General features: G+C 41.9%; 1 protein-coding gene across 1 annotated transcript in view; it reads right to left on the bottom strand.

Moving 5' to 3' along the window:
• Positions 1-825: 825 nt before the first annotated feature.
• LOC107121542 (chromosome unknown open reading frame, human C5orf34) overlaps positions 826-17,327 on the bottom strand; it is a 27,954-nt gene continuing 11,452 nt past the window's right edge. Inside the window, exons 5-15 of the mRNA XM_015424462.1 lie at positions 17,028-17,327; positions 14,807-14,908; positions 14,012-14,132; positions 11,329-11,420; positions 9,447-9,516; positions 8,247-8,417; positions 5,439-5,533; positions 4,300-4,392; positions 2,582-2,622; positions 1,795-2,017; positions 826-943 (exon numbers count right to left, since the gene is read on the bottom strand). The exon at positions 17,028-17,327 is cut by the window's right edge and continues 5 nt beyond it. Of these exons, the coding sequence (XP_015279948.1) occupies positions 826-943; positions 1,795-2,017; positions 2,582-2,622; positions 4,300-4,392; positions 5,439-5,533; positions 8,247-8,417; positions 9,447-9,516; positions 11,329-11,420; positions 14,012-14,132; positions 14,807-14,908; positions 17,028-17,327 (1,426 nt within the window). The remainder of the gene's footprint in view (positions 944-1,794; positions 2,018-2,581; positions 2,623-4,299; positions 4,393-5,438; positions 5,534-8,246; positions 8,418-9,446; positions 9,517-11,328; positions 11,421-14,011; positions 14,133-14,806; positions 14,909-17,027) is intronic.

The raw sequence follows: 17,327 nt of genomic DNA, 5'->3' as shown, positions 1-17,327 counted from the left end.
CTATTCGTATCTGATAGCAAGCTTTGATTTGCAAAAACGTATACCCTGAAAAATTTTGATCTTTAAGGTACTACTGGGCTCAGATTTTGTGCTACTACTACAGGCTAATGCTGCTATCCACCTGAATTTAATTCTAAATGGGTAGCTCTCTGTTACAGTACAACCCCAAACTGAATTACACCCTTCGAAGTGTAGTGAAATTAATGGAGTAAGAAGGGTGTGACTCTTGCATAGAACTGCTCTATTAATCTGGTGCAGCAAAATCAAACAAATTCAGTGGCACCTTAAAAGATAATGAAATATTTCAGCATGAGCTTCCCAGAGCTCACTTCATCAGATGCTCAACAAGTACATCTACAGGAGATAAATGAAGTGTCAATATATGGATATGCACACTATGCATCCGATGTTGTCCCAAAACCTATGCTGAAATAAAATTTCTACTGCTGGACTTCTGGGAATTTCCTTAATGCACCATTATAGGGAAAGAATGGTGAGATTTTCTTCCCTTTCAAAAAACACTGGACCAAACTAGGCAGTTGTAGAGGATGGTTCATTACTTAGCACATTAACAAATAGGGAGTCTCCTAGAGCATTTGCTTTGCAAGCAAAAGGACCCAGGTTCAATCTCTGGTATCTCCAAGTAAATTATCTCCTTGGCACAAGACCACAGGTAGTTACACAGCTCGGTGATCTGCCTTCTTATAAGTCAACTTCTTGTGTCGCTGGAAATGACGTTGGTGTGGCACTACAACGGAAAGTCTTGCAGCAGCAAGCACAAAATATCCTTGGGCACTGGAGAAATCTTCCTCTGCAGGATGTTGGTTAATTAGAATAGCAGTAGCTTTCTGCTACCTCGTCCACGTGTTCCTTATCTTTTGTCTCCAAGATCATGAACACGGCAGACTCAAAGTGCAGCTGCTTTGCTAGAACTTGGCTTGCACTGCAGAACACTCAGAAGCAAGCATGGACATAAGAAGACTGGCCCTAACACTGTCCAAGCTAGACCATGAGAATATTGCTGTGGGAGATGCTGTGGGGAGGGGGCCTGTTACTCATTATGAATTACAAGGGGAGACAACAGCAAACTAAGGCAGCATCTACTGCCACCTTGGTGGGGAAAAGTATAAGATTTTATTAACGACATGCTACCAACAAAACTTTACCTTATCTGAAGAAGTGAGCAGTGACTCACAAAAACTCATTCCCTACCACAATTTTTGTTGGTCTTTAAGGTGCTTCATTTTCATCAATCTCTCTTTGCCAAAATGGCAAATATCCAATAATACAGCTGGAAAATCAATATCAGGGAAGTGATACTTTCTTCTCTGTATCGTTCCAATTTTAGTATATGTGCTGCCGAAGCAAGCACAAATGAAGTGACATTTTCATTCATATAGGAAACTAGGATTAAGTCCCACATTTTAATTCAGTACAGAGGCTTTTCAACAAAGCAACATCGAAACAGAAACGATCTACTATCATCTGACTTGTATATAAACTACAAGAGGGGGATTTACCAGGATTCAAGGAGGGAGGGGAAGTTTAAATCTTCCCCATCTTTCTCTCTTCCTTCCCCACTTTCTCACCCTCCTGGTGGCCATTGCTGCCATGCCATTTTAGGTTGCAGAGGCCTCTGGCTCATGTTGTGCTTTGGGGAATTAGTGGCAGAGTTTCACTATGTTCATGAGAATCCTGCCTTTAAAGTCAGTGACTCAGAAAATCAACTCTGTGGCCTGAGGCTACTTGCTTTATCATTTTATTAATGAAATGGTAAATGAAGAGCAACATTACAAACTTTTGTGCTTTGCCATGCTTCGTTTGGCCGAGGAAGCTAGAAGACAGTCGATATCATTGATCACTTTTGAAGTTTTTTCCAAAGTCTCAGCTATGTTATTTTTATTGATCTTCTCAAGCAGCAAGATTTCTTCTGGGTGGTTTTGCCTATCCGTGTTGGAGGGTGGACTTTTTTTCACTGCTGAAACCTTACTTGGAATGTTACTGTTCTCCACCAAAACTATGGGTGTAGTTACTGTTAAGGAAACAACATCTCTTTGCATATAAAAGGATATATTTTAGAGCTCGTTTTTACGTGCAGATAGATTAATAGTGCAATCCTGTGCAGACTTATTCCAGTTGAAGCCCATCTGAATCAAGACCATAGATTTCAAGGGTCTTAGACTGGAATAACTCTGTATAGAACGGCACTGTTAAAAACTTCCACTGGCTATTTCAAGGTATCACTAACTATATACAAATACAGCAGAGTCAGAAAGCACCAAAGAATTAAAACCAATACACAGAGCAAGTATACGTATATTAATTAAAATCTATCACACACCAAAGATGGTAACTAACGTAATGTTTGTGCTGGCAAGGCGGGGTATAAATTGGAAGTAAATAAAATAAATAAATAAACAATGTACACAGATTTTTGTTGTTGTTGTGTTGAAAGACCAACTGCACCACATTAAATAAGAAAGGGTTATTACTGGTTGTCTTCTTGGGCCTTCAGGAGAGTCTAATCTAAATTTTAAATGGTTTCATATGACTCAGAATACTGCAAAATAAAAAAGGATACAGTTGAATCTTTTTATTTTTTCAAGCTCAGCAGCAACTGACCTGTATAAAAACAAAAGGTCATGTTTCTCAATTACTGTGTAAAGGTACTGTTCTAGTTATTCAACAAAGAGAACATGTTTCTCCAACCACACCATTTCATATAAATATTTTATCCATTTACAATACCACCATTTAAAACAAAAGTTAAAATGGACGTTATGACCTTATGAAAGGGTGGAAAAATCATTCACTCATCGCTGCATCTAGCACCAGTCATTCTTGCGGGCCTCAATAAGTATTCCAGGGAAAAAAAAGAGTTTTGTCAATTTACACCAAGAGAAAAAAAAGGGGGAGGGGAGAAGAAATAAGGGCTGAAAAGGTTCCAGAAAGGGCATAATGTTGAGAGCCGCCGAGGAAAAAAAAAGTGTGCATGTGTGGGGAGTGAGAGATCAGCCAGATCAAATGCCTTTGAACTTAGAGAATCCTGGAGTCAGATACTGGGGGAAGGACAGGACTTAAGTTTTTCCTCCTCCTCTATAATTCCTTGCCATGTCCTATTTTTGTGTTTTTGGAATAGATAATTACAGTGAAAGGTACTGTTTGTAAATAGCACTGATATCTTTGGCCCTAATGTCTCGAATCTGGTGGGAGAAAAGAATTCAGTAATTCTTACAGGTTTGCAAACAAATCTCTCCCCCCTCCATTCCTCTCTGCTCCTGCAATCCCTTCTAACTCCCAGAAAGAGTTGGAACCCACATGGATGAATCGCTGGGCAGGTCTGGGGGCTGCAGTGAGGAGAAGGAAAGAATCGCCCTCTCCTGTCTCTCCCTCTACAGTGGAGTTGGGCTTGCAGAAGTCACAGAAGGAGCAATTTCACCCCTTTCCTCACTGCGCCCACCTGTCCTGAATCGCTAATCTTCCATGAGGATCTTGCAGCCCCAGCAATTATCTTTTCAGCAGCTGCAGAGACAAACGCAGGACAATCAGCATTCCATGCACTGTGTGTGCCTCCTGTACACACCAGGTTGGACACAGGCTTTGGTGCTTTAGGTCCACAGGTCAGCTTCAGAAAAGTTTAAGTGTTCAGTAGCCACCAAAGCAAATCACAAGCCTTTCAAAAGTTAACGTCCAGTGAGTCAAACTAGTTTGAGCTATCCTGTTTTGGCAAAGTGAGATGTATGCTATGCTTTTCAGCTCACGTTCTGTCTGCTTCAGTCTGATTCCCCAGCTGACCCAAACAGCGGCAGAATCCAAACGTTATTTGAATGTCTAACCAGAAGGGGTGGTCCCCTGCAAAAGTCATTCACACAACTGTTGCGTTTTCCTGCCGTTTTAATGCAAGCTGTCTTGCTACTGAAACGCCCACAGCCTTTAAGGAGGCAAATTACAAGCAAGGCATAACATTTCTAATTTGACGTGACACATTAATCCCAGACCCTCTTTACTTCTAAGAGCCTTAACAAGTCACAGATTGGCACCTGCATATTGTACCATACACAGGTTCTCTCTGCAATGTAAACCTACAACAGAATGATGTGTTTGAAGAACTACAGTGCTTAATATCCTACTGCTATACAACACCAATAGATGAAAATCTAAGGAAACGGACATCGTTTCTGTCACTTGATGGCAAAGCATTCCATGTCTTTTATTAAAAATCTATTGCCGTAGCAAGCCCCTGAAGGCCTGGCTCTTTCAAAATGGCATTAGAGCTAGCAAATTATGAGAGATAAGTACCAGTGTTCTTCGGGAAGCGGCTGTGGAGTAGCAGTACAGACTGCTCTGTCCCTGTTCAAGCTTGTGCACCATTCCACCACTGTTCTGATGTACCTGTGTAAGAGACGGGAAGGTTTTGTTACTTGTGCTGTGAGTGGTTGGCACCCTCACAGGACTTATAGCACTGTCCGCACCCCGTCCCTGGCAAAAGAAAAATATATTATCATCTCTAGCAGATGGTTCTTGTGGTACATCCAGAGGACAGATTCTCCTTTATCTGCTTGGGCAGCGCAGCATGCAATTTGGAGTATGAGGAACATCCCAGAGAAAGCCAACCAATATTAACCAAAGGATTCCCTGACTGTGTGGTAGCCAAGCAAGTCAGCTGCTCAGGCTTGCTAATTCCCAACAACAATGAGGTTTTTGTGGACAGACAAACCATGCATATCTGGGCTGAGAATATTAGAATCGTAGAGTTGGAAGGGACCTCCAGGGTCATCTAGTTCAACCCCCTGCACAATGCAGGACATTCACAAATACCTCTCCCCCACCTCCCTGTGACCCCTGCTCCATGCCCAGTAGATGGCAAAAAGCCTCCAGGATCCCTGGCCAAACTGGCCTGGAGAAAAATTGCTGCTTGACCCCAAAGTAGCAATCAGCATTTCTGTGTGTATGTAAGAAAAGGGCCATGAGAACTAAGCACTGAGGTATCCCTTCCTTTTATGATCTGCCTAAGTTCACACAATCAGCATTGCTGTCAGATGGCCATCTAGCCTCTGTATGAAAACCTCCAAAGAAGGAGAGCCCACCACCTCCTGAGGAAGCCTGTTCCACTGAGGAACTGCTTTAACTGTCAGGAAGCTCTTCCTAATGTTTAGCTGAAAACTCTTCTGATTTAATTTCAACCCTTTGGTTTTGGTCTGACCTTCTGGGGCAACAGAAAACAACGCCGCACCATCCTCCATAGGACAGCCCTTCAAGAACTTAAAGATGGTGATCATATCACCTCTCAGAAGGCAGAGAATCAACTGTTGGCTTTACAGAAGTCTGCAATGCTAGAAGAGGATTTACATCAATGAAATTATCCTTATTTTTAATTATTATCTGGAGCACATGCATTACATATGTACGGAATCTTCTCAATGTACGAAATGATTTACCTTTCGTAGAGCCCGGGGTGATCTATCTGGAGAAGCTGCTGTGCTCCCTCAGGAGAAGTCACTTTAAAACACCCTGAGTTAACATCTTCACGTCCCTTAGAAGACATTAAAAAAGGGGGGGGGGGAGAATCAAGAAAAGTGCCTTCCCTTATCACTCCACTAATGAATATCTGCTTTCTCACTATAATGAGATTCAGCTAGGGATCGGTCTTCTAGTTTCCTCCTACTTTAGAAGCAGAGATGTGAAAGCCTGAGGGAAAATATGGAAAAATTCTGGGGAAAAAACTCCCTCCCTCGGATTTTTCCAAGGCGCCTCCCCATTTTTCTGATGGTAAAATTGGAATTTTTGAGGAGTACTTTAAAAAACCCCTCTTATGAATTATTTTCTCTTCTAGAATCAGCGAAATACAGCTCTTAAATCCATGATGCATTTCTGCAGCTAGAAGGATTCCTAATGTTCACGAGAGGAGTATGCAGGGCTTTCGTTGCTTCCTAACTTTTGCCTCCCTTCTGTTGTCCTTTTGACCTGATTGTTTCCTTGTGGTCGATCTTTTCACCTCTCCCTCACTGTGAGACATATACCCACAGACTGGGTAACAAATAGCTTATTGCCCCAAGGTAGCACAGGGTGCATCAGAACGCAGTTTTATCAAGCATTGGATATAGTTGCAATTTTGCTTACAGAAAACTACTGCATTTATAACTTTTACATTCCATAACAATGACAACTATTCAGGTGGGTGGGCGTGTTGGTCTGAAGCAGTAGAACAGAGTTTGAGTCCAGTGGCACCTTTAAGACCAACAAAGTTTTATTCACTTCCCCAGGTACACTGAAATGGAAGTTAGCAGTCATAAGAACATAAGAGAAGCCAATGTCGGATCAGGCCAATGGCCCATCCAGTCCAACAGTCTGTCACACATTGGCCAAAAATACTAGATGCCATCAGGAGGTCCAGCAGTGGGGCCAGGACACTAGAAGCCCTCCCACAGTCCATACAGACAGGCAGAGGGTGAACAGCAAATTAGCATACAACATAATGTTTTAACAGATGCAAGGATCAAACAAGTATAATAATGCTTGAGAGGAGATGGATGGAGCATAACAGGATCTTAGTTAATTACTCTTAGCATTCTACATTTAAGGATACATTTAGAAGAAGAAGAGATTGGATTTATACCCCGCCCTTCACTACCCAAAGGTGTCTCAGAGCGGCTTATAAACTCCTTTCCCTTCCCCTCCCCACAACAGACAACCTGTGAGGTAGGTGGGGCTGAGAGAGCTCTGACAGAGACTGCTCTTTTTCAAGAACAGCTCATCAGAGCTACGGCTTGCCCAAGGACATCCAGCAGGTGCAAGTGGAGGAGTGGGGAATCAAAGCTGGTTCTCCCAGTTTAGAGTCTGTGCACTTAACCACTACACCAAACTGGCTCAGATCAATCTCCAATTCTGACATCTTTATTTGCTTCACTGTGTCCCCCCACCCCCCTGGAATTAAATCCAAACAAATGGTAACCATAGAAACTTAGCTTGTTACTCCTGTTTGGTCCTTGCATCTATTAAAACATCTTCATTATACTGTATGCTAATTTGCTGTTCAACCACTACATATATGTATGGACTACTAACTTCCATTTCAATGTATCTGAGGAAGTGTGCATGCACATGAAAGCTCATACCTTGAATAAAATTTTGTTGGTCTTAAAGGTGCCACTGGACTCAAACTTTGTTCTATGTCATCTATTGCAATTTTATCTGCTAGGTAAGTTATAAAATACATTTTATGTTGTTAAAGCAGTAAAATTAGCTTAGATTTGATAGTGTAGTAAGTGTTGCATATATTCCAATTTTCCCAAAAAATTCCATCCTTTCCGGTTCTTTTCTATGGCTTCAAAAGTTCTAGAAATTATACTTCTCGAGATAGAAGCCATGGACATCACTTGACATTCCTTAAGCTCAGAAACACAGTGGTTCAATGCCGCTCAGGAGGATTACCTCTCTGAAGGAAACTCTAGCAGCACCTCCAAGACTCACCAACAGAAAAATGATCTGATCCTAAACAGAGCCTAAATAAATATAGTGTTGATTATTCTGCCCTGGAGCCAGTATGTAAAGAGGGGGGCAAATCTGGAACAGCCTGCCTTCTATGTAGATTCTGTTTCCAGGGTGCAGTAGTCTGCCTCTGGCAATCTGCCTTTTGTGAAGGTTGTTTCTTTCAGTTCTTTCCTGCCCCTTTGGCTGTAGCTTTCTTTCTTAGGTGAACATGTGTCATCGGGATTTCCTAAAGGGCTCCCCCAGGGGTTCCAGTGGGAGAACTGTTACACCAAAAAGCCTATCCATGGTTTTAGTGCACACTGAAATGTTGCCCAAAGCATGAGAGGGGAAGACTTTTTGAGCCAACTGGACGATTCAACTTTTCTTGTTCTAAGCAATTTTTATAAGACAATAACAACTTTTCTTGTTTTGAGCAATTTTCATAAAGACAATAACAACGCTTCCGAATCTTCACTTTGTTGCATCTCCATTACTTTTGTGTAAAGAGCTACCTATTCTTGTTAGAGCCTAACAGCTTCAAAATGGTCGTGTGACATTAGCCACAAATAAAGGGGAAAGAGTTGCCACAAAGTGATTTTTCTATTCAGTTGTCATGTGATAAAGTGGTCTTGTGAACCCATTCCTTGCATGGGGAAACTGAAGCAAAACGGGCAGTCATTATGATGTATCATTTTAACCATACATTTTACTTGTATGAGACATGAGGAAGAAGTTTCCCCCAACACAGACTTAGAAACAAATGACTTACTGCTCACCTGGGATTTCCCACAGTAGGAACTGAAATCCCACACTGTGTTCAGGACTACTCCATCGTTAAAAACAGCATGTACTTTATTATCTGAATATGCAAAGAATCTTCCAACATTAGGAATAATGTTTTCAGCCAGAAGGACTGGTAGTATTTCTCTTCCACCTGCCTCAAACGACTGTTATAAAACAGAGTGGGACAAAATTAAAAATTAGTTGCGCTATACATCTTCAGACTAGTACCTGGAGAATCATAAGGAATCTCCTTCCTCCCGATGATCAGGCTCTTGGGAAATCTACAGCCCGGATTGTGCTAAAGATTCCAGAAAAGCATCTCCTAAACATAACAGGCAATTGCCTTGCACAAAATTCTTAAGAGTCTCATTGTGTAAAAACTCATTTCTGGACCTCATCAGGAATGAAAGAGACTTATGTATGTAGGAGAGAAAAGCACATACAACCAGAAATCCTATTTGCTGGGTTTTTTCCCCTGCAGCAGTTACTGCTGAAGGGATTCTGCTGCTGCTGAGTTCAGAGCTGGCCTGCCATGTCAAGTGGCGAGAAATGTTGTGCTAAACCACTAGGTAAAGCACCTGTTAAGGACATGGTTTGCTCCCACAATGTGCTCAGCCCCTTCTTCAGGCTGAAGCCTATATTTTTAGTGTTTACAAGTTCTAGTCCATTACTTCCCCATCAGACTGTACTGGTCTTTCCCATTGCCATGGAATTATTTATAGTTCACCTTTCTTGAGGAAATTCAGGGGGAAAAAACCCCCAAAACCCTTCAGATGTCACAACAAAGAATCTAAATGTCCCAAGTGTGCAAATTTTAGTTTTGTGCTTCAATTATACTTTTGTTCTGTTCAGTTTATACTAGAGTCTAGTGGTATACTTGGAGTGCACACTCTGGAATTGGTAGCTATTAAGAGCCGGAACTAACTCTGCAATCATAAGCAGATTTATACCCTTCTTTGGCCAGCCTACCACTTATGCATTCTTTATGTAAATCAAGCAACTCTGAGGTTTTATCTCATTTTCAATGACCTTTATCTTAAAAATACTGTTATCTGCCCAAAATCTCCAGGTTTACACAAATAAATGTGCTCGTTTCTTACTTTCTGAAAAATGAAATGTATCCACACCAGCAAGAAAACTTGCACAATATTTTACAGTTGTCAGACTTTCAATACACATCAACATTTACATACCGCTTTCCAACAGCAAAAGCTGTTACTGGGGGTTAAAGAAAGAAGAACCTCAAGATCATGTTGGAGAACTCTAGGCAGAAAAAAAAATCCGCTTTTCATAAATATTTGTAGAACCTTTGGGCATAGTTAGTTTAGTTTTCTTTTTTAAAGAGTTCTATTTCCCCCTTTCTATTAAATGTCCAAGGTGGCATATAAAATTTAAAACTCAGTATAAAACATAACTTTAAGCAAAAACTGCAATAGTGCTTTTTAAAAAAACCCCATCATTGTCGCAAACCAAACTAAAAGCATCCATAAATTAAAAGCCATCAAAGTCTTGGGTTAAGTAAGAATAGTTTTCATCCAATATCTAAAAGAAATCTAGGAGGGTGGATCATAAGAACAGCCAATGCTGGATCAGGCCAATGGCCCATCCAGTTCAACACTGTGTCACACAGTGGCCAAAAATACCAGGTGCCATTAGGAGGTCCCCCAGTGGGGCCAGGACACTAGAAGCCCTCCCACTGTCCCCCCCCCCAGCACCAAGTATACAGTGCATCATGGATAAGGAGGGCATTCATACTGAGGGCAACCCTGTTGCTGAAACAGTCTACCAGACCTGAAGATCTAGAACACCCCAGGGGCAAGGATGATATTAATAAGAAATAAAACGGTGCTTCTTAAACTTCTTTTAGAGAACAGCCATGTTGGCCAGCGGTGAAAGAGCTAGATCTGAGTCCTTTAGGACCTTAGAGACCAACAAGTTTTTCGGGGTATAAGCTCTCAAAAGTCAAAGCTTGCTTTGCCAGATACAGATCTGAGGAAGGAAGCTTTGACTCTCAAAAGGGTATACTTGGAAAATCTGGTTGGCCTTTCAGGTGCTGGGGGACTCAGATCTAGCCCTTAAAATTCTGACAGCCAAGACAGATTACTGAATGAATTAAAGCTGGAAGCAGCTTCTTTTACTTAGCTCCCACCGGTGTACTTTTATACCAGGAGAGTGAGCACTGGCTACCATCAAAGGAGCACACCCTCTGTGCTTCTGTGTGAGTTCTTTACATGTCCCCTGAATCAAAGTGAGCAAACTCAGAGAAGTGACTGACACAGAGATTCATCAGGCAACCTCCTCCAGCACAAGTAATTTTGCTAATTTTTTTAAAAAATGAGAAGTAAATGGATATTCCAATCAAACCTGATGCAGAGATGGGACAGAATTTCTCAGAGAAGCTTACTGGAAAGAGGAAGAAGTTGGTTTTTATACCCCACTTTTCTCTGCCTTATACCTTAAGGAGTTTTAAAGTGGCTTACAATCTCCCCTTCCTCTCTCAGTGGTGGAGCATCTGCTTTGTCTGCAGAAGGTCCCAGGTTCAATCCCCAGCATCTCCAGTTAAAACAACCAGGTAGGGGGTGATGAGAAAGACCACTGTCTGAAACCCTGGGGGGCAGCTGCCAGTCTGAGTACACAATGCTGACTTTGATAGACCAAGGGTCTGACTGACTATAAGGCAGCTTCATGTGTTCATGCGATTAAGGTACCAAAGGGCACGAAGTTTTTGGAGAGCTTCAGCAGACCAAAGCCACATGCAGACAAATCTATCCAGAGTGCATAAACACCAGTACACCAAATACACTTTCAGTGGAATGCTGGCATGAAGCTCATGAGCATACAACAGTTGATCAGTTCTCACTGGAAAAGGTTCCTGATCAAAGGTAGAGAAGGTAGAAATTCATACTGAATTCATACTGATGTATGCACATAGGTTCTATGCAGATGTTCAAGAATGTACATACCTCTCTTTTCCACCACCCCAGTTCCCACCTCATGCGTGCCCTGGAATGCACAGCACATAGTTTCTGCAAAGCACAGCTAAATAAAATAATAGAGAACTCCCAAACATTTCACCTTATTGCTTGAGTAATAATCCCACACACAGAGTAGAGACTCCCTGGCACGTCAGGTGGCAGACTGCTTACAGAATACATCCTTTCTTCTCTCTTGAACACACAAGAAAAAAAAAATCCGTTTGCAGGACTGTTCAGTAAAGAGTCCCAATCAAATACATTATTAAGCTGTTGCATGTAAATACCTGGAGTTGTGTGACGCTGTTGTCACAGTTTTGTTTACTCTCAAAAGGAAGGTGGGGGTGGAGAGAGGGAGATGCCACTTCCAAACCGCAAGAGCTTATTTAAGCAAACTGTTGATTAAGAGGTAACTTCCTTCAATGTCTTGATTTGCAAAGGGAGGAAACCTGTTGCAGACCTGGGATTCTCACACATACACGCACCCCCCCTTTTGAAAAGCACTGCACGAAAAATGGCGCTTTGGAAGTTGTGGGAATCCCAAAATGAAGACAGGGGATCACTGGGAAAAGACATAGCTTGGTGGCAGAGCATAACCTTTGCATTTAATAACTTCCTTGGCTGGTGAATGAGAAGAGCAGGATGGATCTGAATAGTGCACATAGAAATCTGTCTGGAGGAAAAACTGTACTCTGTAGTGAAAATTTACAGGAGTCTTCTAGAGATGTGAAGGCCCGGAAAAAAACCGGAAAAATTCGAGAACAAAAAGTTTTTTTCCTGAAGCCTTTTTTGTTTTTTTTCCGAAAAATTGGAATTGTTTTTGCATGTGGGTGGGTATTCTGTAATAATTGTTTGGATACACTATATTTTTAATACGCTAGTTGTGATAATTTCATGCCAAGTAAAAATGTCCATAGTCATATTTTATGTTCCTAAAGTAACAGAATGACTTTCAAACTAGAAAAGACAAAAGAAATGCTAATGTAGCATTTTTTTCAATTTTTCCGAAAATTTCCGTTTCCCCACAATTTCCGGAAATTTTACATCTCTACTTGTGGCACAATGAAGAATAACTAGAGATGTAGAATTTCCAGACATTTTGAAGCCACGGGGGGGAAAAACCTATTTTCCCCCCACCCATGGAAATTTTGGGAAAAAATGGAATATATGTATACTGACTTTCTGTCACACCTAAACTTCTGTTCCTGATAGACCAACATAAAAATGCTACATTTATGACTTAATTAGTAAATAAAATTGTACTATTTGACATATTTATGGACTATAAAAGTATAAATACATTTTCTATAAGAAAAATTGCAAATATATATAATACTTGAGAAAGAGTTGCAAACTATGCCACCACAGTATATCTTAATTTTTGCCACCTGAGAGATAGGAAAAAATAAAAGTTAAGGTAGGAAACAGATTCTGTACTAAATAAAACTCGAGTGTTTGGACACTCTCAGCCACAACAGGTAGGACTGCTAGTATGTTGGTATAATAAGCTAAACTTTATAGCACTGAAAACTCTGCACTCTTTAATAATGTATTATTAAACACGTTATAGCATATTAATTGTTGCCAAAATTATATTTAAACAAAAAATCTTTAAAATATTGTATATGTTTACAGTATGAGGCACTTTTAGTGCTCCACTAAACACCCTTTTCATGTTGTTCATTTGGAGTGAGTGAAATGCTTTTTTAAGACATGTTTTTTCTTACTCAAAAAGAGAAAATATTTAATAGGAAGTTTTTCCCCCAGCACTTCTCCAAATGTCCTAATTTTTCTATTGGAAAAATTGAAACAGGCCTCAGATTTTTTCCCCTTGCTATAGATTCTGAGTGTGAAAAACCTTGCCTTAAGAAGCATTTTACTCATTCTATAGTAAAAAAACATACCATAGGAAGTTTTTTTTCCAGTACTTCCACAATTTTTCTAGTTTTTCTTAGAAAAAATTGAAAAAAGACCCCAGAATGCCCCCTTCCAATTTTCCAGGTTTCCCCCCCCCCTGTAAGGAAGACACCAACTTGTCTGTAACATAGCAACACTGCAGAACTGAAGGACGGCAGGAGGGGGAGGATCGACCTTGCAAGTCTTTACAGGAACTGTCCAGGACTCAGCTTTGCAAGAGTCGCACAGCTGAGAGCTCTTAATTGACAGCTGCACTGGAGACAGGGAGGGGCAGCGTCTTAACAGGTCCTTCCAAAGATTAAATAGCAAAAAGGTGTGAGGGGAAAGGTAGCACGCATCTGGTGGGCAGGATGTTTTCCTACCTTGTGGAGTCATTGTAAGTTCCAGTTGATTTTAATTACTCTTTGTATTTTGGCAACCCCCTGAAGGACGTGGAATTTCCTTTTTCCCTTGAAGTATTGTTAATTGAGGTTGCCTTTGCTGTTTTTTGATAATAAAAGCACTTTTGCCTGATTTGCCAAACCGGAGCGTAGAGCCTGAACCTGGGTGTTCTGGCAGAGAACCCAAAGCCTGTGTCTTACACCCACCCACCCCCAATATCTCTAAGCCTAACAAAATTTGATTCCAGCAAAACCTTTGTGGACTAGAACCCTCTTCTTCAGATACTAAGAATGAATCCTCACTTTGCACTCATTTTATATAGGAGGGTTCAAAAAAGAAAAGAACAGCAGGGTTCAAGGATTATGAAATGCAGGAAAGGAGAGTGAAATATAATTATGTAAAATAGTTGCCTATGATCCTGCTCAGGCCGATTCAGTGGGGTTTATTTCCAGAAAAAAGATCTTAGGCTGACACTGCATGCCACTTACCCGTTTCGTTCCTTCCTGAACAGAATAACGAGTGAAGTATTTTCCAAAAAATGAACCTTCAGATTTGAAAACTGATCCATCCCCAGGATAAACTTCTATACTTTTAAAGCCAAGGAGAAACCTAAGAGAAAGAAGCTGTCATTAGGCTCCCTCAGTGTTTTGCAAACTTAGGTAAGATATTATGAAATCATTACAGATAAAATACTGGTGTTGATGGAAGTACATCGAGTTGGATCCAAAGCCGCCCTCACACACAAGCTGACTGAGCACATGGGGGGGGGGGGGGGGGGGGGGGGCTGTAATTTCCACAGATTTCCCAGCCAAGATGCAAACCCCATGCTTCATTCAAAACTGTTCCCAAGGTCCTAACCCACCAGAGCAGATCCTGTAGCACGGGGCGAGGGGGTGCTGTGGAAAACGGAGAGCCAGTATGATCCACTTTGTGAGTCAAGATGTGATTCTTAGGATTTAATCTGCTGGCTACAATCCAGTACACAGTTCCACCTGCTTCAAATCCATTACAAGCAATATGATTTATGTGCATGTAATTTGCTCCACAACTGAGCACTGCTTTTGATGTATTTTTACACATATACAGCAAATGTTATATATGCATAAATCCTTGATTAAAAAGTACATTTGTTTCTATGAGCCTATTGATTCCTATGTTCTTGTTAATTTAAGTATAATGGCATGATCACATTTTCTCTTTGCTAACATAGCTCCAGTACTAAAAATTAATGTGTGGTTTCCAAGAACTATTAATTTTCAGCAGAACACCATATGCATATTTACTTGTAAAGGACACCCTTGCTCCAAAAAACTTTGATTGGTTGGGAATGTGAATAATGTCCAATATCCTCTTTTCTCCGAGAGAATAAGTGACTGAAAGTCCAGCTGTTGGGAGAAAACAACAGGAAAACTTCAATAGTCAATATCTAACTGGAATATTTACTGTATGAAAACCCAGGAACCACATTACATTCAGATACTGCTGTTAAACATACAGCAGCCTAGTTTTATACATATCTTGTCAAAAACAAGTCTCACTGCGGTCAACTAGACTTACTCCCAGGTTGGATGTACAGCCTTTCAAATAAAATCTTAGGCAGAGTTACACCCTTCTAAGCCCACCAAAGTCAATAGGCATAAAAGGATACAACAGCAGAAACAGCAGCAACAGAAGAAGAAACAGAAGAAGAGCTGGTTTTTATACCCTGCTTTTCTCTACCTTAAGGAGTCTCAAAGCGGTTTACAATATCCTTCCCTTCCTATCCCCCAACAGTCACCTTGTGAGAAAGGTGGAGCTGAGATAATTCTGAGAGAACTGTGACTGGCCCTAGGTCGCCCAGCAGGCTCCAAGTGTAGAAGCGGGGAATCAAAACTGGTTCTCCAGATTAGTCCATGGCTCTCAACCACTATGCCATGCTGGCTCTAGAGGTTTACAATGCTATGAATGTGCTTTGAATGCTCGTCCTTAGTCTGTGTATAGCATAATAAGTGAAGGCAAAGCTGTATTTGGTACACATTTGCAGCCAGGGCCATACCCAGTAGTGGGGCACAGGGGGCGGTGCCCCCTTTCGTATCTGCAGTGCCCCACCGCAATAGTTTAAGCTGCGCCAACCCAGAGCCATCTCACTAACCCTCCTTCCTTCCTGCGGCACTTCCTGCTTCTTGGCGGGTGGAAGGAGGAAGGAAGGAAGGTTAGCAAAATCGCCTCGTGCCTGTACCATGTTGACTCTCCAGACAAGGGATCAAAGGCAGCCTGGCAGCAGCGGCGGGCACTCGGTGCCTTTGTTGGGGGGAAGGGGAGCTGGGCCTGCTGGGTCTGCCATGCAGCCCCTTCTAGTAACAAGGGATAGCTGCGGTGCCGAGTGGAGGAAGCCAGGCAAAGGGAAGGGCTCGAGGATCAACCAAGGGGCTCCATCTGGAGGAGAGAGGGCCCAAAGGCAGCAGGGAGGCTGGGGAGGGAGCTGCCGGGGGCCACAGAAAAGTCATCTGGCCAGCCTCCCTCTGGCAACTAAGCATGGGGACTGCAGCCCTCCTGCAAGATCAGGAGGACATGTGTCCCCTAGACGCATCCATTGGAATGTGGGACATTTTGAGCCCAAATTCCCACTAGAATAGCCTTGAGTTTTTAAAAAATGTCCTTTTACCATTCCTTACCCCATCACTATATATTTCTCTCCTTATATGTAGATGTTTTAAGTCACCTCTTTCAAAACATTCAGTGAACGTTACAATAAAAAACCATAACATATAGAAATTTAAATTACAAGCTAAACAGTTCTATAAAGTTGATTAAAATTACCCCTCCTGTGTTCAAGCCCAGCTCAGACACAGAAGTCCGAAAAAAGCTATTGGGATGTTCTCAGGGCTGAGCCTTGGCCATTTTCTAGGGGAAGGAAATCCCAGAGTTACAGGGGAGCTATCAAGAGTCCTCCTGTAGAGGGCCTTGCATTTTGAAATGTGCATATATTTGCTATAGTCAATAGGGCCAACCCTCCAAAGTTGGGAAGTAACAGGGGAGAAGGTATGGAATACGCAAACCATTTCCTGTGAAATAAATACTAGCTAAATCTTTGTGATCCCGTGCTACTTGTGAGGGAACTCGGCAAGGGCACAGCAACCACTATGGAACAGAGAAAACTCCAGAAAGGGCCCAATCACAGAGCAGCTGAGTGGGAAACTAGACAGCCTCGGGAGACTGAGGTGGTCTCCGGAAAGGAGGCATGCACAGCAGGTAGCTGACCAAAGAGAAATGGATGCCCAGCACCTGTTCCCTGCTCAGCACCTCCATGAGGGAAAGCAGGCTCTCTATCACCATGGGAATTGTACACCAGGTGGAATCCCTTATGGGAAATATTATCCACTAAGGCCCTTCATCCTGCAAAATACAGATGAAGACAAATTGGGAAGAGTATTTTTTATGCTAAGCTGCTCGCCGAGCCAACGTTCATATCTGAGAAACTCTCATACTGTAGATGCCCTTAAAGCATTCAGCTTCTTCTATTACCTGTGAAAATACGGCGCTTCACAGCTCAGCGGCAATGCCAAAGGCAGGCAAGTGACGGTCCTAGAGTTTTCACATTCCAGGGAAACTTCAGGCCATCCAACTCCATGGTCTCTGCTTCCCTCGTCAGACTCATTACTAGCACATGTATGATAAAACATAAAGGCCAATGACAAAGGGTATTTCCACTCTTTTGGGCAGGAGGACACAGAAAAGTGTTGGGTGATCCTACAGTATTCATAAGAGCAGTGCCGGAAAGGCCCATAGATTGCATCTTTTTCCTGGGGGGTACTCGAACAACTC

This window comes from Gekko japonicus, unplaced genomic scaffold (assembly GCF_001447785.1).
Source record: "Gekko japonicus isolate JY-2015 unplaced genomic scaffold, Gekko_japonicus_V1.1 scaffold82, whole genome shotgun sequence".
NCBI classification, from domain to species: domain Eukaryota; kingdom Metazoa; phylum Chordata; class Lepidosauria; order Squamata; family Gekkonidae; genus Gekko; species Gekko japonicus.
The sequence above is the reverse complement of the archived record's forward strand: the minus strand, read 5'-3'. Positions and strand labels throughout refer to the sequence as shown.